The sequence below is a fragment of the Psammomys obesus genome, unplaced genomic scaffold (genome assembly GCF_907164565.1).
Source record: "Psammomys obesus unplaced genomic scaffold, mPsaObe1.curated_primary_1811, whole genome shotgun sequence".
NCBI lineage: Eukaryota > Metazoa > Chordata > Mammalia > Rodentia > Muridae > Psammomys > Psammomys obesus.
In genome coordinates, this window is record NW_026595981.1 from 22,194,383 (window position 1) to 22,219,249 (window position 24,867).

Genomic DNA, 24,867 nt, shown 5'->3' on the forward strand with positions numbered 1-24,867 from the left:
GATAGATAGATAGATAGATAGATAGATAGATAGATAGATAGATAGATGAATGAATAAATGAATAAATAAATGGGTGAGTGAATGAATGAATAAATAAATAAATAAATGAATAAATAAATAAATAAATAAATAAGAAAAAATAAAGAAAAAGGATGAGTTTGGGTTCTGAACTGTAACTTTTCTTTAAGTTTGAAATACTAAAAAATTTTTATTTGTTTGTTTGTTTATTTATTTATTTGAGACAGGGTGTCACTATATAGCCCCGGCTGCTCTTGAACTCAGAATCTGCTTGCCTCTGCTTCCCGAGTGCCGGGGTTACAGGCGCGTGCCACCCACCACACCCTGCCTGCCTTTTCACCTAAATGACTTCATGCCTAGGAAGTTCCTCTAAAGAAATAATTAGAAAACTTTCAAGAAAAATCACTTAGCTGTGTTACTATAGAGCAAATGAGAAAAACAGAAATCTGACAGCTGGTAACTGTAAAAACTGTAATGCAGCCACAAAAAAAAAATGACACAGTAAAAATTCTATTTATTTCTCTACCTACAGGTTCATGATGTGCTATGAGAGCGATCGAGGCTCTAGATCAACAGGTTAGCCTGTGGGTAAATGTGACTACTCCTGCTGTCAGGGCATCCCATCACAAAGGCATCGCCTTTAAAGTTAGAGACAAGACAAGAATCACCTCATTCAACATGACTTCAACATTCTACCTAAAATAATGAAAAAAAAATCACAGCAAAATTTACAAATGACACAGGTGACATAACATGCAGATAATTTATGAAACAACTCAAGCTATCAGGACTTAAGACTGTGCCAGTCTGTCCTGAAGGGTCAGATCTTGTCATCAGTAAAACAAAACCAGGCTGGGAGATGCCTGTGATCTTAGCACTTGGGAGACAAAAGTACAAGGATCAGGTGCAGAGGGATAGCCTGCCATGAGACCCTGTCTCAAATAGAGCAAAATCCAACCAAAGAGATGAACAAAACCACTCTCCATGTTAAGTTAGATAAAAACCAGGAACAGCAAACTCATTTAAAAATTACATTAGTAGGGTGTGTTGGCACAGGCAGGTAGATCTTTGAGTCTGAAGCCAGCCTGATCTACATAGTGAATTCCAAGACAACCAGGGCAATGTAGGGAGAGCCTGTCTCAAAAATAAACAAATAAAAAACATCACAAATCACCCCAGTAATGATGTAATCAAGACAAATGGACTGGGCGTAGCTCACTGGCACAGAGTCTGTCTAGCATGTCCAAAGCCTTGGGTTTGAGTGTTAGCACTGAACAAGGAAGCAAAGATTTCAACCTCTGTGCAGGTTTAACTGGCCTGAAACTTGCTATGTAGCCCATGCTTGCCTCCAACTGAGGCATGTTTTGAGGTAGAATTGTATTTTCTTCTCTTACTTGCCAGCCCTCCTCTATTCCTCCCTTTCTTCATGGCGATGGTGACAAAGCATAAACATAAGTGCTGTGCCGGGCTCCTAACACGTTGACCACCTTTGTACCTTAAATCTTCCACACAAAAATACTAGTTTCAGAAGACTTTTAAAGTCTTTTAATTATTGTGTGTGATGAAGGGGGGAGGGAGAGCATGCCATGGTGCGTGTGTTTGTCAACAGGTCAGAGAACTCGGCGGTCCATTCCCTTTTTCTACTTTTGCATGGGTTCTGGAGATCAAACTCTGGTCATGAGAGTTATGTAGTAAGTGCTGAGCCATCCTGTTGGTTCCAGTGAGAAACTATTAAACAGTTCATTGCCAGGTGTGGATTGCCTCTAATCCAAGTACTGTGGGCCAGCCAGGGTTATAAGCCAACCTCAAAAAAGAAAAGAAAAGGAAAAGCCCTCTCATGCTTTGACTGATGAACAGCAATATTGCTCATTATTAAACAAGAAAATGTTCAATCTTATATTAATTTTTAATTTTAATTCCATGTTTTGAGAAAGGGTCTTTGGCCCAGGCTGGCCTTGAATTTACTGTACAGCCTAGACTGGTCCTTAATACCTGATCCTCCTACCTCCACCTCCCAGGGGTCATTACAGTCAGCTCAGACTGATTTCTTTCTGTTGTTTTTTTGAGACAAGGTCTCTATAGCTCTGCTTGTCCTGAAACTCACTCTGTAGACTAGGCTGGCTTCTGAGCTCTGCCTGCCTCTGCCTCCCAGCGCTGGGATTAAAGGTGTACACCATCAAGCCTGGCTTCAGACTGATTTCTAATGGATCCACAGCCATGATGCCTAATATATATTCAGCAACAAAAAGTGACTGAGAGTCACATGTAGCGTGGGGTGAGACAGACAGCCATGCTCTGTATCTGTGAGGACTCTGGGGCACCCCACATGTCACCCAATATCACCGTCCATGTGATCATGACCCTTACAGAAAGCAGAATGACAACACTTTTATAGTTTTTATGCCTTTTATCTTGAAGACAAATTATGGGGGGGGGGGGACACATGGATACAGGAACCATTTAGAAATACATAATTTAGAAATATAAAATCTGAAAGAAAACACAAATAGCTGCAAACAGTTCCCAGAGCAAGGGAACATAAGTTCCATCCACACTTGACTGACTTCTGAATGCTGCAGCCAAGGCCTCTACTCCAAGAAGCTAAGACTAAAAGAACTGGAAAAAGCCCAGGTGGGGCAGCATGGGCACCTTGGTGGGACACAGACAAGGGAAGGCAGACAAGCTTGAGGCTAGCCTCCTAGTCACTGACTCTGTTGCAAAGGTGTGTTTTTCCCCCCCTTTAATCCTGGAACTTGGGTGGCAGAACTGGGGGGGGGGGCAATTTGTGTGTTCAAGACCAGCCTGCCTACACAGTGTGACAAGGAAGGAAGGAAGGGAGGAAGGGAGGGAGGGAGGGAGGGAGGGAGGAAGGAAGGAAGGAAGGAAGGAGAGAGGGAGGGAGGGAGGGAGGGAGGGAAAGACTAAGAAACAGCTGTCCTTGAGCACAATTTGTTAACTCTCTAAAACAAAGTATATTTTCCTTCTCAGTTTTGATATTCTATAGAAAGGAATTCCGATATTCTAATTAAATACCCAAATACTGAAGGACCTCTGTAAACAACTCCCCAAATGCCAATTTTTTTCCTAGGTAACTCTTCCCCACTCCCAGGTAATTCTTAAATCAAACATCTCTAAAGTGAAAGTTGTGTTTTGTGATACATGAATAATGCTAAACACAGTTCCTCTAAATTAAAGAACAAAAAAAAAAAAAAAAGATACTGTAAAATCCTAATCCTAGCTATGGTCTAGGGAAGAGAAGAAATATTACTTTTTACTGGCTGTCCTAATACTTGCTCTGTAAACTAGGCTGGCCTCCTGCCTCTGTCTCCAGAGTACTGGATTTAGCACTATCACTGCTCAGGGGCTTTTTACTTTTAAAACAAGGAGCCAGGCCTAGTGCAGTGCACCTTTAAACCTGGCATTTGAGAGGCAGAGGTATTTCTGAGTTTGAGAACAGCTTAGGCCATGAGGGAAACCCTGTTTCGGAAGAAAAAAAAAACAACAAACGAACAACAAAAAATAAAAAGTGTAAGTCTGCCCGAAAGTAGGTATAAAGACACTTTTAAAACAAGGAGCAGCTGGGTGGGGCAGTGCACGCCTGTAATCCTAGCACTCAGGGAGGCAAAGGTAGGTGGATCTATGTGAGTTCAAGGCCAGCCAAGGCTATACAGAGAAACCCTGTCTCAAAAAACTAAAACCAAAACAAAACAAAGCACAAAACAAATAAACAAACAAAAAACAAGGAGCAAAGAACAATAGCTTTCTGGAGTCCCCAGCACAAATAACATTTTAATACAAAGAGGAAATGGTATGGCCTAGAATCACTCAAGGAACAGAAAATTTCCTCTAAGGCAAAACCAAAGGCAAGGCACAAAATCATATACAAGTTGAAACACTGCTATTAATTTTTTTAATAAATTGTTACAATAAATTTTAGATTCTAAATATAGACCAAGCAGGTCTAACCTGTGACTTTCTGACACATGATCATCCCATGAAGGCTGAGAATGCAGCCTAACACATTTGTAGATGGCAATGTCAAAAGGCCGGTTCGCCTGATAAACACTGCAAACAGAAACTAGCAACAAGCTGTTATTAACATACAGACATGAGGTACACTACCGACTGGAACAGAACTAAGCCTCAGACTTACCTTAGCAGAAGTTCTTTGGGAAGTTTTTTATTGATTACAGCTTCATCACTGTTTGAGAACATCTGTAAAATAAAATTAATTTAAATTAAAAAAAAAAAACATTGCCATCAGTAGTTACCATTTTATCATGCTCATAATTCCCTCAGGAGAAAGGTTTAAAAAAAAAATAGTGGGGACCCAGCAAAATGGTGTAGGAGGTAAATGCTGCCAAGTGTGATGGTCTGAGTTCAATCCCTGGGAGCCACAAGGGAGGAGGGGAGAATCAATGGCTGAAAGTTGTCCCCTTACCTTCCTTACAGGCACCCACACGTAAAAACTCGGTGGGGACTAGAGAGGTGGCTCAGAGGGAACAGACAACTCACTCGATCTCAGGAACCACAGCCAGATAAAACTGCCCCAAGGTATGGTGGGACAATCCATCAGCTTCCTAAATACTATAGCCTTGTATCCAGTCCGGTGCCTCCAGGAACCTACGAACCTTAGAGTCTCCTCCCCTAAACTCAGAAGTTCCTTGACTCTGATCACAGAGGCACCTCCTCCCTGAAGTCGGTAACAGGGACCCTCTTTGCTGTTGGAGCTCCTAGCCCGGCGTTTCCAGCTGTGCTGTCTGGTATTGAAGGACATGATTAACCAAAATCCTCAGCAGTCTCTACTGAACACTCTTCCCAAATACTGGAATGTTGTCTGGGCTTGAACTCGTGGAGACCCGCCTGCCTCTGCTGGGATTAGAGGTGTGTGCCTCCAAGGCCAGTTCCTGTCCTTTTCCCTAAGGATATCCTACTGCAGATTTGAGCAGCAGTGTCTGGTTGTTTCTGTCGTTGCTAGCTCGTGATTTTGAGGTGCTACGGAAAACTCTGCATAGCTAAACTCACACAGATTTCCTCCTAAGCTTTAGTCTGGGAGCCTTGTAGGCTCTGCTCTCACACTTAGGACTATGATTTCATCTTTTTATCTAGAATGAAGAAAGAACCCAGGCATCCACTTGTACATGCAGATACTAACTAGTTCACCGTCACATATTTGACTTTTCCCCTTGGCTTCTTTTTCACAATCACTTGAATCAAAGTGAAAACATTGTTTCTGGATTCTCAATATGGTTCCCTTTAACTATATAAAATTTACATCAATTGCTTATTATTGATTATTGTAGCAATATAGTTACATTTTGAAATTAAGATCTTTAAGGGCCTCTATGCTTTTTCAAAGTAGTTTGAGCTATTCTAGACCTTGAATTTGGTTTATCAATTTGGGACTGACTTGTCAACTTCTGCAAAGATCACTGCTGAGAACTGTGACTAGTGAGTGTACCACACAGAATTGGGGGACACTGCTGTCCTAAAATGAATGAGTCTTCAAAATTAGAAACATTGATTATGTCATTTATTTCAGCTTACTTTGATTTTCCCAATAATTTTGATATTTTTCAGTGCATAAGCTTTTAATGTTTATTTCTAAAAGTGCTTTATTATTTTTTCAAATATATTTAATTTGTATGTACATTGGTGTTTTTGCCTGTATGAGAGTGTTGGATCCCCTGGAATAGGAGTTACAGACAGTTGTGAGCTGCCATGAGGGTGCTGGGAATTGAACTCATGACCTTTGGAAGAACAGACGGTGCTCTTAACCACTGAGCTATCTCTCCAGCCCGTTTTATTCTTTTTAATGTTATTACAAATGAATCAAATTTCATTCTACAATTACTCAAAATTAGTGTACAGAACACATCATCCTTCCATGCTTCTGTTTTCAACCAATCTGTGCCTTTGAGCCCCAAATGTATTTTTTCTACATAGCATAAAGTTCAACCTTATTATCTAATCTTAAAACCTTATGCCTTTCAGAAAACAAAACAAAACAACGAAAATAAAAACAAAACAGCATCTCACTATTGTAGCCTTGGCTGGCCTAGAATTCACAGGGATTCACGTGCTTGTCTCCTCAATGCTCGTATTAAAGGCAAGCCCAACCAACCCCAGCCACAACCTATGCCTTTTGACTAAGTATCTGAGTGGGCATGACTCCTACTTTACTTGCTTTCTGTATGTTTTATTTTATTCTTCCTAGCCCCCTGACTGCCATCTCTTGTGAGTGTTTTTTTTTTAAGATTTACTACCGTAATTCCCTGTTCTGCCTGCATGCCAGAAGAGGGCACCAGATCTCATTACAGATGGTTATGTGCCACCATGTGGGTACAGGGAATTGAACTCATGACCTCTAGAAGAGCATGCAGTGCTTCGAACACTGAGACATCTTTCCAGGGGCCTCTCCTGGGATTCTTTACAGAATGGTTTTCCTCCAGCAACGCTCTTGGGGGTAGTACCCGATTTTGTCGCTAGCTTCTAAGGAACTCATTGGTGAATGGGTGATTTTGCTTTTGTTTATTTTCTAGGATTTACCTGATTCTAAAAGTGGTAGGAAAAGACAACAAAGAAAACTGCGTCAGTGTGGGTACCACAACGGCAATCTGAACAAAGTCAGAGTCTCTTACAGTGGTGTTTGCTCTCTTGAGACATGGTTTCTGCGTAGCCTTGTCTGTCCTGGAACTCACTATTTAGTCCAGGCTGGCCTCGAACTCATAGCTATCCTCTGCCCAGCCTCCTGAGTGCTGGGATTAAAGGCCTGTACCACCTCAGCTGGCCCTTACAGTCTTTATTACCCTGTCTCTGTTTACTTCCTTCATATTCTGTTGTGACATTATAATGTCTCCGTTTTAAAGATTTACTTATTTATGTATATGAGGTTTTGCTGGTTTGTATGTCTGTACCACGAATGTCTAGTGCCTGTGGAGGTCAGAAGGGGAAGCATGGACCCCTGGAATCCTGGACTAGAGTTCTGGGCAGCTGTGGGTCACCAACTGCTCCTCTGCAAGCAAAGTCTTCTCTTTTTTTTTTGTCTTTTCTACAGACCAGGGTGATCTCAAACTCAATGATTCACTTCCCTCCGCTTTATAAATACAAAAGCCACCGCACCCAGAAAGTTTTCTTAACAGCTGAGCCATCTCTCTGTCCCCTAATTCTTCCATTAAAAAAAAAAAATTAAGTAATTTTTATAATCGTTGCTCTAGCAGTTCCAGTATTATCTTAGCTAGCCACCATCTATTTCAACTGCTCATTTCCCATAAAATACAGCACCTATACTACTAGAGAACTCATCTCTTCTTTGCTATTATAGATTTATCTGAAGAACCCCAAACTACAATTCTTAATTATGCAACTGCCTTTCAATTCAGTCAAGATAATAAAAGAACAATTTATTTATAGTCTTTTATATTTACCTCTGTAACTAACATTTATACTGTTTCTTTTTTCTCTTCGCATTACCATCTGGTACTGTATTCTTTAAGCTTGAACAATCTTTAATAGTTCATGTAAGGCAGATCAGCAAACAACAAATGTCTCAGTGCTTGCTTATTGCAGTTTTAGAAATTTGTGTTTTGGCTTGGGTTTTTAAAATGGAGTCTTGATGTATAGCCCGAAGCATCCTTGAATTCATACACATCAAGTCCTGAGTAGCAAGTATTTGGGTTCCCCGGGGAGACGGGATCCGTAGATACGTGTGTGTATCTATAGAACTAGATCACAAGATTCACACTGGGGATTGTCGGCTTGTAGAGATGGTGTCCAAAAGCCCAGGAGCCCTGACAACCGCGGGTAGAAAAGCGACGCCTTAGTTAAGGGGATGTGAGGGAAAAGGACCAGACAAACACCTCTCATCTAACTATCCACAACCCCCTAAGGTTGACGCATTAAATTAACCATCATAGATTTGTCAGCAGTTGGACACGGGGCCTTGCACACACAATACAGCATTCTTCACCTCCAGTCCTTTAAAAGCATTTATGTATGTGTATGAAGAGGTGGGTACCGCAGTAACACATGCAGAGGTCGGAGGACAATTTGCAGAAGTTGGTTATCGTCTCACCCTGTATGGGTTCCAGGGAAGGAACAAGTCCCCTTAGCTGCTAAGACATCCTGTCGGTCCTTGTTTTTTTATTTTTGAGACAGGGTCTCACTGATTTCTCCCAGCTAGCTTCTTGCCTCAGGCTCCTGACTAGCAGAGATTGTAGGGAATGTGTCACCACACCCATCCAATTTTTGTTTGTTTTGAGTTGTTCTTCTCTGTAGTCTATACTGTCCTTGAACTCTGTCGACAAGGATGGCCCTGAACACCTGACATCCCCCTGCTTCTGCCTCCAGATTGCTGGGATCAAAGGCATGTGCCACCATCACTCAAATGTTTTTTTGACACCAACTTTTTATTTTATATGCATTGGTGTTTTGCTTGCATATTTACCTGTGTGAGGGTGTCGGATCTCTAGGAACTGGAGCCACGGACAGTTGTGAACTGCCAAGTAGGTGCTGAGAGCAACTAGCAAGCGCTCCTAACCGATGAGCCAGCTCTCCAGCCCCCTTTATGCAGCTGTTTTGAGACACGGTTGGTTTCTGTGTAGCTCTGGCTGTCCTGAAGCTTGAAATGTAGACGAGGAAGGCCTTAAACTCAGAGACCTGCCTGTCTCTGCCTCCTGAATACTGGCTGGAATTAAAGGCGTGTACTACCATGCCCTGGCTCTTAAAATCACCCCCTACCCCCACTCCCACCCCAAAAGAGTTTCTCTGTGTAGCCCTGGTTGACCTGGAACTCACTCTGTAGGCCAGGCTGGCCTTGAACTCTGAGACCTGCCTGCCTCTGTCTTCCTGAGTGCTGGGATTAAAGGTGTGCACCACTGCTGCCTGCCTCTAACAAGCCCTTTTTAAATAAAATATTTATGTAACAAATCATTTTGAAGTGTGCATTTTAATGCACTTAAAGCTGCGGGGCTATTACCGTCTCTTAGTTCCAAATGTTCTTAGTCCCTCAGAACACTGTGTCCATCAAGCAGCCATTCTGCTGTTCCCTTAGATTCTAGAACAGCCACTAATCTTCTTCAGAATGTGAGTTTTCCAATGCCCCGTTATTTCATATAAAGGGAATTGAAATGTGGTGTTTCATGTATCACTGACCTCTTTTTTACAATAGTTCTAGAATTTATTTACACTGTAGCAGTACTTTGTTTCTTTTTTTAGGGCTGAGTAACAAAAAGGTCCCCTGTATACATTTTATCCATTCATTTATGTTCGTTCTTAACAGCCTTTTGGACATTCAGAATACCACTATTAGCATTCTTATGTACAGACTTATGTGAATACTTTTTTTTTTTTTGGTGTTTTGAGACAGGGTTTCTCTGTGTAGGCTGTCCTGGACTCAGTTTGTAGACCAGGCTAGCCTCGAACTCATAGAGGTCCACCTGCCTCTGCCTCCCTGAGCGCTGGGATTACAGGAATGCACCACCAAGCCCAGTGCTGAATACCTATTTTTAATTCATCTAGAAATGGGGTCATGGTCATATATGTCAGTTTGATCAAATTTCAAAGAGTCATTAAATTCATTTCTGTAGCCACAATAGCAGTCTACATTTCTGTCATAAACAAGGGCTGATATTCCTCTATACTTCTGCCAACACTTGTTTGGGATAAAATATCCAGTGCTAGGGTACAACTCAAGGCTTCCCTTCCACCTACCAGGCAAGCCTTTGACCACAAGCCAGACCTACTCAAATCCTCTCATCTTAAAGACGGGCTGTTTCATTGATGACAACGGTTCTTTGTATCTCCTCGACCCTAAAGCTTTATTCAGTAAACAACCTACACAGATGCTCCCGTCTTTTAAAGCTTTTTTGTCTACCTTCCCAGGGGTGACAACACACAGATAGGTGTTTTGTTCTGGTATTGATTTCTGAGGCAGAGTCTGACTGTGCTGCTAGGGCTGTTTTCTAACCCAGGGGCTAAGAGCGACCCTACTACCTTGGCTTTCTCAGAGGTGACTTCTGGAGTATAGCAAGCAAGCCGAGCTACAATTCCTGTGTTTTCTTTCTAATGGTGCTGGGCCTGGCTCCAGGGCCTTACTTGCTGCCTAAGGGCTCCACTGCTGACAACCAACCTTACAAGTCGTGATCCCTTTCCCCCAAACACCGAGTATCAAGCTGCTCTCTGGCTTTCACTGTTCCTTTCGCTTGCCTCAGACCAGAAATCCTACCACAGTCTCCCAAAGGCTGGGGTAATGGACATATATCATTACTATTTCTATTCATATATCGTACTATTTCTGATGAAAGTCAGCTGTTAAGCATCGTGTGTTCCTTTGTATGTTAATTATTTTTTGTTTTCTAGACTCTGTCTTAAACAGCTTGATAATAATTTCTTTAGGTGCAGATATCTTTGTATTTTTTTTCTATTTTAAGGTCACTAAGACACTGAACCATAAGATAAATATTTTCATCAAGCAAGGTGTGGTAGCATCTACCTTTACTCCTAGAACTCAGGAAGCAGAAACAGGCAAATCTGTGAGTTTGAAGCTAGCCTGGTCTACGCACTGACTCGTAAGCCAGCCAGGGCTACACAGAAAGAGCCTGCCTCAAAATAATAAATACATGTATTTTAATCAAATTGTTTTACATAGTTAGGCTCAGCATTATTCCCAGTGGCCCAAAGACAGATATAACCTAAGTTTTCATCTACAAACGAACAGGTAATAAAGTATGTTAGATGAATGGAAGTGAAAGTTCAAAATTAAGGCTCTGGGGTCCCAATTCTTTTACAAAGGAGGTACCAAATGATGAAGTTATTTGGCTTTGAAGGCTATTTCCCAGCTGGCTGTGGTGGTTGATGTCTGTAACAGCAGTATTTGAGAGACAGGTGAAGGAGAATCTTGAGTTTGAAGGTAACCTGAGGTAAAATACTAAGCCCTAAAACGAAAACCAAACCAAAACAACACAAAAAGACCCAACAACAAAAATTGTAAGGCAAAGCTGAGGAGACTGTTCAATGGCTTAGACTCTTGCACCCAAGCGGGAGAATGTGAGCTCAAACCCCCAGAATCCACTTAAAGCCAGGGGGCAGTGCACTTGCAAATCCTGGCCCTTCACAGTAGACGGGGTGCAGAGACAGGCTCTCTGGGGCTCACAGAACAGCCAGCCTGTGTACAAAGTGGCAAACACTGAGGACGGTTGGCTCCCAAGGTTGTCCTCTAAACGTTCCCGAGCCCACAGGGGCATGTGTCCAATCATACCACACAGACATATACACACAGATGGTATCATCAATGAGTACGCACAACACACACACACACACATAAAGGTTTAAAAACAAAACCCTGATAACAAATGATTTCCAAGGCATGGCCTTAAGAAACACTAAAGTACCTTCCCAAATCACTCCTGCTGTCATGTAAGGAAGTCTAGCTAGACTTCAAAACAACAAAAGATGCTGTGGAAAAAGAGAGTCAGCTGACAGGAACATCAGCATCTCATACTCTAATAACGGCCTATTACACACTCCAGAAACAGCCAAGCTGCCAGAGGACTTCGGCCTCCTGAGTGACCTTTTAAAGAGAGAAGCAGAGCTGCAAGGGTAAACTAATTCTTCTAAACTGCTCATTGCTAACTTATAGTTAAACATACAGTTAGGTATTGGACAGCAACTACTGAAAAAAAAAATGGTTCTTCACTGAAAAAAAATTATGTCTAGTAGTCTCAGTTTCATAGAGTTGAACAAGCTTTTTTAACATCCATTGGCAACCTGGCATAGATTGAATCTTATGGCGGCAGAAATACTTCGGGGAGTTTAAGACAGAATATTCATAAAGAAACACATAGCTAAAGCTGGAGTATTCTTTTTCGTTTCCTTTTTTTTTTTTTTTTTTTCGAGATAGGATTTCTTTTTGTAGCTCTGGCTGTCCTGGACTCTCTGTAGGCCAGGCTGGCCTTGAACCCACAGAGATCCACCTGTCTCTGCCTCCTGAGTGCTGGGCTTAAAGGGGTGTGCCACCAGCACCACCACCCGGCTGCAAAGATTTTTCAGAAATAAATTTCCTGTAAGTAGTTTTACAAGGTCATGCCATTCCCTCACTCAATCAACACCAGATGTTTTTCCAATTGGCTGGTTTTCTTGCCAGTATCAGAAAGGAAAAACATTTTTATATGCTAAATAAATCTGAAGGAAAATAAGCTTATAATCTCTCCACCCAAGTTTGCCTTAGTAGAAATGTAATTGCTCGTTAGAAGCAAACTATGGCCCGTGTATCTCCATGCCAGGACTAAACCTCTCCTAACACAGACATCTCTAGATAGAAACAAGAAGGAATGCATGTGGAAAACCCACACACAGTACTCAACAGGTCAAGCTTTCTGCACTAGACACCGTCTAACAGCTGACTCGGCAGCACACACTTTGTGCTCACTGCCATCTTGCTTTCTCAGCCTACACCCACTACCAACTCTTTGCTTGCGCTTCAGATGAAGGCTGTTTGTGCAAACGGTGTATACACGCATGTGCGCACGTGGCCATGGCGTGCGCCAGCAATAGGAGGGTGCCGGGCGTCTTGCTGCAACTCACTCCCTTGAGACAGGGTCTCTCGCTCACCTGGAGATGTTTCCAGCGAGGCTGGCCGGGCAGAGCCCTCGCAAGCCCAGTGCTGGAGCTACAGGCTGTCCAGGACCACATATGGCTTTTATGTGGGTGCTGAGGACCTGAACATGTGTCATCACAATGATGCATTACATGCACTAAGCATTTCCTGTGCCCTCTTTACACATTCATTCTTTTTTTTTTTTTTTTATGTTGAGAATTTTGTCTCTTTACGTGGTTTTACTCTCCTGGGCAACATTTTAGGTGCCTGAAGACTCCCGAGTTCAATCTTCAGGACTCATACTGTGCAAGCTGTCTCCTGACCTCCATGCAGCACTGTGGCATGTGCTAAATGAAAATAGTATTTCAATAAAATCACACAAATTGTGTCATTCCTGCCTTCTGGAGACAAAATTGTATAAAACACTTGAGATTCTTACAAGAAGTTAGAAGGAAATAGTGATATTTTGTATCTAGTCACTTTGGTAGAGATGGAGAGAAATAACTGGATTTTTCCCATTCAGGTCAGGAATCTCTTTTCTTATAGAGGATGGTGGTACGCAGTGAGGTGCTTTTTGTCTGATTGTTTTGGTTTTTTTTTTTTTTTGAGCAAGATCTCTATACTATGTAGTTCTGCCTTGAACTCAGGGATCTACTTGTCTCTCCCTCCACAGTGATGGGATTAAAAGTGTGAATCTTTATTCCTGACACAAACTATATAACTTTTCACGACAGCAAATGCTACCATCTCTACTTCTACAACGCAGGATATCCTTAATTAAAAACTGTGAAGTGCCGCTGCCTGGCGGTGGTGCACACCTTTAGTTTGGGCACCTGGGAGGCAGAGGCAGGCGGATTACTGAGTTCCAGGTCACCCAGCAACACACAGAGAAGCCCCGTCTCCAAAAACAGAGTGAAACCCTAACTTTTTGAGCACCACAATTAGAAAACCGTCACCTGACTTCATGTGAGGGCCACAGTCAAAATACTGTAAACAGCATATAAACTTACTTTCAGCCTGCAAGTAGCTATAAATGAAACAGATCAGTGCTGGAGAGATGGCTCAGTGGTTAAGAACACGGGGTGCTCAATTCCCAGCACCCACATGAAGCGCACACCCATCTATCTCCAGTTCCAGGTGATCCGACACCCTCATGCAGGCAAAACACCAATGAACATAAAATTAAAGAATGAACCATTGAAAAACCAAAGTAAAGGTGCACATCCCATACCTGGCTAAAAATATCTTAAAAACAAAATACATGGGCCAGGCCTAGTGGTGCACACTTTTAATCACAGCACTCAGGAGGCAGAGGTAGGCTGATCTGTGAGTTCAAGGCCAGCCTGGTTTACAAATCAAGTCCAGGACAGCCAGGGCTCTATTATACAGGGAAACCTTGTCCTGAATACCAAAAAAGAAAAAAGGAAAAGAAACAGATGAATGTATTTCAAGTTTAGCCTTGGGTCCTATCTCAAAGACATTTGGTATGAGCAAATATTTCAAAACCCAAAAAAGAATTAAACACTGCTGGGCCACATGCAGGCAAAAATGTGTGGGGTTATTTGTTGTTGTGTTGAGACAAGGTCTAGCCATGTGATCTTTAACTAGCCTGAAACGCACAGAAATCAGCCTCCCACTGCCTTCTGAGTGCCGGGATAAAGACACAGGCCACCACCCCTGCCAGAAAAGAGTCCTGACTGACCTGCATTACCAGAACCCAACCATGTCTCTCCATCTCTACTACAATCACCAGCTACAAAGTATCACTGCCTCCTTCTAGGTTCTTAGAATAATAGTCTCAAACAGTGTTTTATGTAATTATGTCTCCAGGAAGCAGGAGAGAGACTGAACTTCTGAGGCAAACCCAGGGTTTTGGACACTAGGCAGATAGTCTTTTACAGAGTTTCATCTCTGTATCAGCATGATATTTTCAAAGAACAACTTGTATGATGTCCCTCTTGTGTTCAAACAAATCCTTGTGGCTCACTTTACCAGAAACCAATTCCGAGTGCAGAGGTCTACACGGCCATTCATAATCTTCCCTACCCGCCACCCACACCAGCAATTCCCACTGGTATGCCTCTGTCCTTTGTTTTTGGTCCCAGAAATTATTAGTATTTTACATATTACATGTTAACCTTTGTATCTATCCATTTCTCCTAGATTTCAAACTCCACCAGGACAAGATTTTGTCCATTCTTACATCTCCTGGTATTTGTAACAGCACACATATCATTAGTAAATGTAACTAAACTGGATGTGGTGGTAAGTGCCATAATCCTAGTACTTGGGAAGCTGAGGCCGAATGATCAAATCTGAAGTCAAAGCATGACCATCTTAGAAACAGTATCACCGGCTAGAGAGATTCTGATGACTAAGCAGGCAAGAGCCTGTCTGCCCCACTGAGGAAAAGAGGAGGCGTTCAGGTTGTCCTCCGACTTTCACATACACAGTGGCACACAGACACCAGGCCCTTTTACAGACGTGAAAGTGATACACATATATTTTGTGTGTACATGTAACAGTTCCTCAAAAGATATGTGCTGGGTCTGGTGGCATGCATGCCTTTAATCCTAACACGCAGGAGGCAGAGGCAGGGGAATGTAAAAAAAAAAAAAAAAAAAAAAAAGAGTGTGGAGAGCCTAGGAGGCCTGGAATGAATGTGAAAGGAATGGATGAAAAGCTTCTTCCAGGTGAGGCTCAGGGGCATAGCAGATTACAAGTGTTGTTTGAACCAGTTGCCCAGTGTGTGCAAAACTGGCAACTGTGACTTCCTCCTCAAGGTGACCACAGCCTGAAACTGCTCCCCTACAGAGAACACCCACGTCTTCATCTTGTACTACACATGCTAAATGCTCTGAGGCTCCGGGATGCTGAACAGAGAATAGTTGGTTCTACTCCACTAGAGCAAGCATGGACTAACTGACCCCAGCTTTCCTGCATGTGTCGTTTCTTCAGTACTTTGCCCCCCCCCAAACCAAGTTTCCAGGACCAAACTGTGCTGAACGGGTGTGTATGTGTGTACACTGATTTACAAAAGTACTGTATAGATGTGCCATTCTGTGAATGTCAAAAGCCTCCAAGGGGCCTGAAATGTAGCAAGAAGGCCCGGGCTCTCCCTCAGTACAAGCTAGAACATGCCTGTGATCCCAGACCAGCATTCTGGATGTGAGGTATGAAATCAGGAGCTCTAGGGTATCCTTGGCTATTCAGCACGTTCAAAGCCAGACCAGGATACAAAGAACATGTAGTATTGGTAAATGAACAGATGGAATAAGAGTTCAGAATAGATCTATCTTGGGCTTATACACTGACACCCAGTCGCAAAAACTAAAAAGTAAAAAGAGTCGGAAATTGTTACATACTCCTGTAACCCCAACACTTAGTAACCAGAGGCAAAAGGATGAGGAGCTCAAGGCCAGCTTCAGCTATGCTGTGACTGTGAGGCCAACCTGGGCTACATGTAACCCTGTCTTAAAAGCAACAAAGTTGGGAAAATAGGCTTTTGGAGCATCTGTCTTCTAATCTACCAAGTGCTGGGGGCTGGAGAGAGGCGGCTCAGGTTAGGAGCACCCGGTGCTGCTGCAGAGGACCCATGTCCATTCCCAGCCCCCACGGGGAACCTCACAACTGCCTGTAACCCCAGCTCTAGGAGACATGATGCTCTCCTCTGGCCTCTGGGGCCACCAGGCACACATGTGGTGCACAGACATACATGCAGGTAAAAATATTCATACACACAAAATCTTAGAGTGTTCTTTACCTAAAAGATGTTTTAAGCTCAAAATAAATCATAAATAAGAAGATACTATTTTATGTGTAGCACTCACGCTCACAAAAAGAACTATTCTCTAAGTTTTTAAGTTCAAATTCAATCATAAATGCGAACTATTTAACATATCAAACACTAGTAATTTGTTATTCAAGGGCTGGAGATGTAGGTCAGTAGTACAAGGTCCGTGTGTGTGTTTACAATGCTTGAAGCATTATGTCCAAGTTACCAGGCCAACAAAAAAATAAGTTTAAAATATTGTTACTTGAGTTAACTGTTTAAAATAGCTTTCTTTCTGGGGGAAGACCAGCAAAATATTCTATATATGAGGTTCACCATTATAGAGAATAATTCCTAAATTGTTTTAATAAGACATATTCATTGTCTTAAAAACAAATTTTTACAAAAAGAAAATCTCAGGCATTTGTCTAGTGTGCTTGAGACCAGAAAACAAAAACAAAAACAACAACACTAAATAATTATATACTTTACAATAAATTTCTAAAATTACTAGCGAGAGCTACTGCTTGGCTACTCTTCTTCTAACCCTGTTTCCTTTCTAGTTAAATCTCTTGATAGTTTGGGGTGAGCTGCTAAGGGAGGAGGGCTCTCCCTTTCTGAGGACAAGGGGACGGGATGTGGGGGAGAGAGAGGAAGGGTGGAATGGGAGGAGACAAGGGAGGGGGCTATGATCCCGATGTAAAAATGAATAATTTTTAAAAAGGAAAAAAAAAAAAAAAAAAAAGGAAAGAAAAAGAAAGCGAACAACAGCAACAAAAAGATTTAAGATTGAGAAAAAAAGCCTCTGGAGACTGTCTAGCCTCAGAGAAGCAGCAACTTTAAATAGTTGTCTCATTAAAGTGTGCTGTGTTGACCTGGGCATTGTGGTGCAAGCCTTTAATCCCAGTACTCAGGGACAGAGGTAGGCAGATCCCTGAGTTCAAGGCCATTCCGGTCTACAGAGTGCAGTGACGCTCAACCTTCCTAACACGCATGTGTGGTGGCTCCCAACCACACAGTTATTTTCACTGTTGCTTCGTAACTGTCATTTGCTATGTTACAATTCATAATGTAAGTATGCAGGGTATCTGATATGCAACCTGCACCGCCCCTTCCCATGAAAGGTTCATTCGCCCACCAAAGGGGTCATGACCCACACTTTGAGAACCACTGTTTCAGGGAATGAGTGCTATGTAAAAAACTTATGTCAGGGCTGGAGAGATGGCTCAGTGGTAAAGAGCATTATCAGTTCTTCCAAAGGACCCAGGTTCAACTCCCAGCACCCACATGGTAGCTCACAACTGTCTGTACCTCCAGTTCCAGGTGATCTGACACCCTCACACCAATGCACATAAAATAAAGTTAAATAAATTATATATAAAAAAAACTTACGTCAAATTTGAAGGCCACACAGGTTTCTCATTTACTTTGAAAAGTGGGAGAGGTACAGTAAAGAAATTCATTTTCAATTCTTTCACCTTAATAATATTATTGTAACTCAGAAAGCACAATCAAACAGTAAGAGTCTAGTGTTTAATTTCTAAGTAACCTCAATTTAACTCTTGTTACGACAAGAAAATGGATATTGAACATCTGATTTTAAAGCCATAAAGACAAAGGTAAATGGTTTCCTCAGTGCTCAATGTGAGTTCACAGCAGTGCCAAGATTAGGTCCCCTGAGAGCTTGATTCCTACATTTAAAGCACAGCTTTCTGTCTGGGTAAGAGACTGATAAACTCAGATGCAATTTATGTGACTAAGCGCCCACAATCCACCATTTCAAAAATCTAAGGTCTCTGTAAATAAAAGTATTTTTCAACTGGTGGAGTGAGTGTTCTACCTCAATGGCAGAACAACTCAGTGGCAGATTCTGATGAGGCCCTGGATTAGATCTCCAGCACTGTAAAAATAAACAAACAAAATAACACAACAAATACAATTATTCTCTTGTGGTTTTGATTAAAAAAACCAAAAAGCACAAGAAGCACTCAGCTTGAATTCACTAGACACCAAAGGCTGTTCTTTTTTTTTAAAGATTTATTTATTTGTTGTGTATACAGTGTCCTGTCTGCATGTTCACTTGTACAACCAGAAGAGGGCAACAGATCTCATATGGTTGTGAGCCACCATATGGTTGCTGGGAATTGAACTCAGGACCTTTGGAAGAGCAGCCAGCGCTCTTAACCTCTGAACCATCTCTCCAGCCCCCCCAAGGCTGTTCTTAAACTTACAACAATCCCCCTGTCTTCATGCCCATTCACTGTTGACTGTTTTTGTGGTTTCTTTGTTCCATTTGTGAGACAAGGTCTCAAGTATCCCATGCTGACCTCAAGCTTCCAATGCAGCTGAGGACACCCTGGCACTTCTGATCCTCCTGCCTCCACCTCCCCATGCTTATGCAGTACTAGGACTCACACCAGGGCTTTGCACATGCTGAACAAATATTCACTCAACTGGACCACGTTCCCATCCCCTCTATTCTTTCTTAAGGAATGGGCTGACCTTAGCAAAGCCATCTGCTTTTGTTGTACTTTTAAAGGCAGGTCTACATTTCAGCGGCTTCTCTAATAGGAAGTGAGTGTGACAAAGACTACTGAATAAAGAGAGGCCTCTTATCTCCGCATGTTACAGCTCACCATGATGTCCGAGGAAGTTAACGAATTAAGTGCATATTCTAATTTATTCAAAGAGAATTTCAAAACACCTGGTTCTACAAGTGGACTGCAGAAATAATTTGTAATGTGATGTTTTTATACATGAACATACTGAGCATGAAAACAAGTTTTAAACAGCTGGTGGGGATGAGCGTTGGAGTATGAGCACCACAGAGCGCCTCTTGCCTGCATTCAGTGCCATCCTAGCTTTATTTTCTGCAATTGGGGAAGAATGGCCAGTCTCCGGGGTACAAGCTGACTGATCCAGTGTTTTAAAATGTCAACTTACAATTCAGTGCCAGTGGCTCATCTCAGCAGACATTTTCCAGAACTGCCTAACAATGAGTACAGTGACGGCCCTAATGAAACGCTGCTGAATTATTACTGCACTGCCAGGCAGACGAAGATTAGAGGCACTCCAGTTTAACAAGCCCAACAGAGAAAACAACCAGTTTAGGAAGTGGCTAGTTATACTGGCCACTTTGTAAAAGACCTGTTCCTCCAGACAAATTCTTAGAGAGTGTAGTGTCGCACACCTAAAGCACAACATCTGGAAGGTGAAAGCAAGACAATTAAAATTTTGAGGTCATTTTCAACCTCATCATACCGTGTTCTCAAAGACCTAAACCAGCTGGATGTAGAGCATTTCTTGGGAGGCAGAGGCAGGAAGAGCGCTGTGCTGAAGACCAGAGGTCTACACAGTGAGACACTGTCTCAAAATACAACAGCAGCAAGACAAAACACCAAAAATAAACAGTGAGGTATTTGAAAGGACTTAGATTTTTGTTGCTTTGTTTTTTGAGACAGGGTTTCTCTGTGTAACAGCTCTGGCTATCCTGCAAGTAGCTTTATAGATGAGGCTGGCCTCTGCCTCCCAAGAGATCCACCTGCTTCTGCCTCCGAAGTACTCGGATTAAAGACCACAGCCACCACCACCACCACCTAGCTAGGCATATAAAATATTAACTTTCAAAAAGCCTATTCACAAACACCTGTATGCTTACAAAGTAACAACAGTAGGCACGAATTATTTGTATCTTCATTGTACGGTGGGTAGCTTGCTCATGCTACACAAACTCAGAATTTAGTCCTCAGAGTGGGGGTATCCTATCCCTTAGAAACACTGAAAATCAGAGACTCAAAGAAATTAAGCTGAAAAACTTTTCAAAGGTCATAGTTCAAATCCCTGCTTCAAAGCTAAGGCTGGCAACTGGCCTCTATAAATATAAAATTCCACATTGCTAAGAGTAAGAACCGCAGCATACCAAACTCCAGAACATCACACACTTATATTCCTCTCTCAGCAAAAGCACCGACTTGGTCACTAATGGTTCTGACTCCCACCCCACCACCCCCTTCAAAAGCCTACTTTTATCAGAGTTCAGGGCAGAAATGTACAAGGTATTCAAAGCATCATATTAATATTAAAAGGCTAATTTGCTTTTCTTTACTAGGATTTACAAAGACAGTTAAGACACTGGCAGTAAATTAACCATCTCATATCTTTGCAGAATCACAGGAACCTTAGAGTTTAGACAACGGAACTCTGTAAAGGGAACTTTACTCAAAAGTAACAATGATAAGAGTTATAGGAGAATTTCATAGAGCAACATATACAAAGAAACACAAATACACATTTAAGAATAGTCCTTGTTTAATTCCATTTTATTTTATTTATGAACATCTCTGCAGTGCCTGAGTAGGCCAAAGGAACTGGGTTACAGGTGGCTGTGAGTCACTGGACACGGTTTCTAAGAACTGAACCCAGCTCCACTGGAAAAGCAGTGCATCCTCTTAACCACTGAGCCGTCTCTCTAGGCCCCATACATGAACACTCTGTAAGCCTCAGCGCAGTGACACGCTTGAATCCCTACCTACTTGAGAGGCTGAGTTAGGAGAATGGCTTGAGCCCAAGAGTTCTAGCAACACAGAGAAACCCTACCTACAGTACATTTTAAACTTGTTTTAAAAGCGGTTAGACCATGGCCCAGACCTGTTATTATTTTGTTCCTTGAGATGGGGTCTAACTCTGTAGCCCAGGCTACGCTATAAAAACTCCATTCCCTTGTGTTGGGTCATAGGCCGGTGTGCCATCACACCTAGCAAAATACATTTTACTAGTTCACAAATGAATAATTTCCTTTTATAAACTCTGTATGATACCTTAACATTTTAATTTTCCTGTTACAATTAATTTTAAAATTCAAATATTAAAAAGATATAGATGAGTTGGTTCAAAAAGCAGGATAAAGTGAAAACAACTTTTTGTGCTTTGCTTTTCGAAACAGGTCTTCCTCCTCTGGATCTTACACGGTAGCTCAGGCTGGCCTAGAAAACGAGTCGATTCTATTGTCTCAGCCTCTGGAGTATGAAGATTGCACTTGAGTCATCATGCCCAGCTTCACTCTCCCATCTACCCTCCCCTTCCAGGAAACTGAAAGAGCCCAATCCTAGACCAGCACAAATCTCTGCAAATCCTTGACTTGACATTTTAAATTGTTCATTAGAAGAAACTATAAATCACTTTTTTCTTTTCCTCAGTAACTGTTATACATTTTTTTTCCTTTTAATGAATATGAGCATTTTGCCTGGATGTATGTCTGTGAAACACTTGGGTGCCTAGTGACCATGGAGGCCACAAGAAGGCACTGGATCTCCTGAAACTGGGATATATGTGCGTGTTGGAAATGGAAACCCTGGTCCTCTAGAACAGCAGCCAGTGCTCTTAAGCTCTGAGACATCTCTCCAGCCTTTCTTCACCCACTTTCAAAGGATGAAGAAAACAAAGTAGTTTTCTTTGTTTGTTTCTTTGTGTAGCCCTGGCTGTCCTGAAACTCTCTCTGCAGACTAGGACGGCCTTGAACTCACAGAGATCTGCCTGACTCTACCTCCTGAGAGATGGGATTACGGGCATGTACCACTGAAGTCAGGATATACTGAGTTGGTAACAACCTTGTTGTGTCTGTCAACAAAGGGCCACGTAAGTATAAAAACCAGTACACTTCAAACCTGGCCGAGTGCAGCAATCTTTCTTTTCTGTTTTTGCTGGCAACCCCCTCCCCCCAAATAAAATCACTCACTCTGCAAACATGAAGCATCTAGAATAAGCTGCTTATTACACCTTGTTACTGTAAACGTTAGGGAAATCTTTGTCTGCATCCTTCAGGGGATCATAAAGTTACATCAACAGGGGCCATCAAGATGGCTCAGCAGGTAAGGCGTGGCACCCAGCCTTCATCCCAGGGTGCACATGTGATGGGAGAGACCTGGCTCCTGCAAGTTGCCCTTTGACTGCTAAGACCTTCCAACCCCATAAGTATAATTTTAACAATACTTTTAAAGTCGCATCAACAAACATCACAGTTCTGTAAATGGTCTAGTTGATTGTGCTTTACCTGAACAGGCATTTTGTATACTGCCAAGCTTCATCTCCATATGTAATTGCTGCCTTACCACAAAGGTATGCCCAAGATCAATTTATTACTCATTTTTTCACAATGCTCCACTTTTCTTTCTTCAGTGTGACTACAAATTCCTGAGCCTGAGGGGTAGACAGAAGAAACTGCCAATATGTTTCATAGTTAACCAATCCTTGTCTACTATAATCTAATGTAATAGGTGACTTTAACCTTAAAGCAATTTAAAGGGCCAAACAAATGGGTTAATAACATTTCTGGCTGCAACTGTCAGCTATGGCCTCAGTAAGGCCAAGAGAGCACCTCAATATCAAGTTTGTAGAAATATTAGGATAATAAACAGGTTATTTACCTATCCCTGTAATTTACATGCTACCAGTCACTTCATATAACCCAGAAAAAAATGATTCATTAATGTAATTCTGTTCATCCAAAGTCTTCAAAGGCTAATTCAAGTGGACAGCAATGTAGCTCAATGGAAAGAGTGCTTGTCTAGCTTGTGTGTGGGAAAAAACCATTGCTTTTAAAATCACATAATTAAGAAAAAAATGAATCAAGCATAAATTACAGCCCACAATCCAATATAATCATCTACTGTTAGCTATGACTACATTAGAATCCTGTTTTGTTTTGTTTTTTTCTGAGACAGGGTTTCTCTGTGTAGCCCTGGTTTTCCTGGAACTCACTCTGTAGTAGACCAGGCTGTTCTTGAACTCAAGAGATCCACCTGCCTCTACCTCCCCAGGGCTGGGATTAAAGGCATGTACCTCCACTGCCCAGATATATTGGAATTCTTTTTTTTTTTTTTTTTCTAATGTACATTGTCGATTGCTGTTTTGCCTGCATGTGCCTGTAGGAAGGTGTCATATCCCCTGGAACTAGAGTTACAGACAAGTTGTAAGCTGCCATGTGGGTGCTGGGAATTGAACACGGATCTTCTGGAAGAGCTGCCAGTGCTCTTAACCGCTGAGCTGTCTCTCCAGACCATAGAATTTTTATCAAGTAGTCTGAAATGCATTATGAAATAACACTGTAAAATTACAGTTGGATGTCCGGTTGTTTCTGAGTTAGTATCTGGGTGAGGCCTAACCCAAAAGTTCACTGAGCACAAAGATAACTGTGCATGAGCACTTAGATTTGGTCGGTGTAGGAACATTCTTTTTTTTTCCTCACTCCCTTGGGTTTCCCTGGTATCTTAGAATATTTTACTCTGAATACCTAAAAATACTATTCGAGAATCACAGTGCTCTATTAGCTAGAGCACTGAAAAATTCAATTCGGTTTCTAACTTGTCACAAGTTAGGAAACAGTACTTCAAGGAACAGGAATGCATCTTTAGCCAATAACAAAACTGCTTATTAATTTGCAAGTAAAATGAGGCCAAGGTTTGAAATGTAAGAACTTTAGAGATTAAAATGTTTTTATTTTTATATTTACACAGTGGGTATCGAACTGGGCTTCACTCACGCTAGGCAAGTGTTCTATCACTAAGCTGTATAATCAGCTCAAAATGCAAGGCCTCTCAAGAGAGCTTGCTCTTCCAGAGGACTTGGGCTCAGAGAAAACCTTAGTTCTCAGCACCTATCACATCCTTTGTAATTCCAGCCCCAAAGGATCTGATAATCTCACCTAGCTTTCTTGGACACTAGCATGTGCGCGTGTGCGCGCATACACGTATGCGCACACACACACACACACACACACACACACACTCTAAATTTAAAAAAAATTCAAAGGCCGAGCATGGTGATGGACACCTTTGATCCCAGTAGTCCAGAAGCACAGGCAGGAAGAGCTCTGTGAGTTTGAGGCCAGCCTTGTCCACATAGTAAGTTCCAAGCCAGCCAGGGATGATCAGTAATACTCTGTTTCAAAAACATAAAAACATACTCAACAGCACTGCCTTCCCGGTATGGTGGTGCATGTCTGTGATCCCAGTTTCTGTGGGGTACACGAGGATCTATGGCTCCAAGATCCAGAGAAAGCTCAAGGCCAGCCTGGACAACTCAGTACGACCCTGTCTCAAGAAAATCAACAGGGTTTGGCTATCGAGTATCAGGAAAGCAGTGTCAGGTGTGGGAAAAACACATTTAACAGTGCCGCTAACCCTAACAGCATACTGATAAATGACCTAAAATAAAAGGGTACCAGAGTTTGAAAGTGTGAATACTTCCAATATAAATAATGATTTACTTGTAGGTGTGGCAGCTCACACCTACACACCAGCATTTGGGAGGCTCAAACTCTTTTCATCAGTTTCAGGAAAAGGATCCTGAGTTTGTAGCCATCTTGGTCTGTGAGTCCATGCCAACCTGAGCTATGGAACAGGACTCTATCGCAAAAAAGGCCAGTTAGGCAACAGAAAATAGATAGATAGATAGATAGATAGATAGATAGATAGATAGATAGATA

At 42.0% G+C, this 24,867-nt stretch overlaps 1 protein-coding gene across 2 annotated transcripts in view; it reads right to left on the minus strand.

Moving 5' to 3' along the window:
• The window catches only part of Fbxl20 (F-box and leucine rich repeat protein 20), a 69,574-nt gene that overhangs the window by 37,591 nt on the left and 7,116 nt on the right, over positions 1 to 24,867 (minus strand). For both annotated transcript variants that reach the window (XM_055619681.1, XM_055619682.1), the window contains exon 2: positions 4,172 to 4,233. In XM_055619681.1, the coding sequence (XP_055475656.1) occupies positions 4,172 to 4,233 (62 nt within the window). The remainder of the gene's footprint in view (positions 1 to 4,171; positions 4,234 to 24,867) is intronic.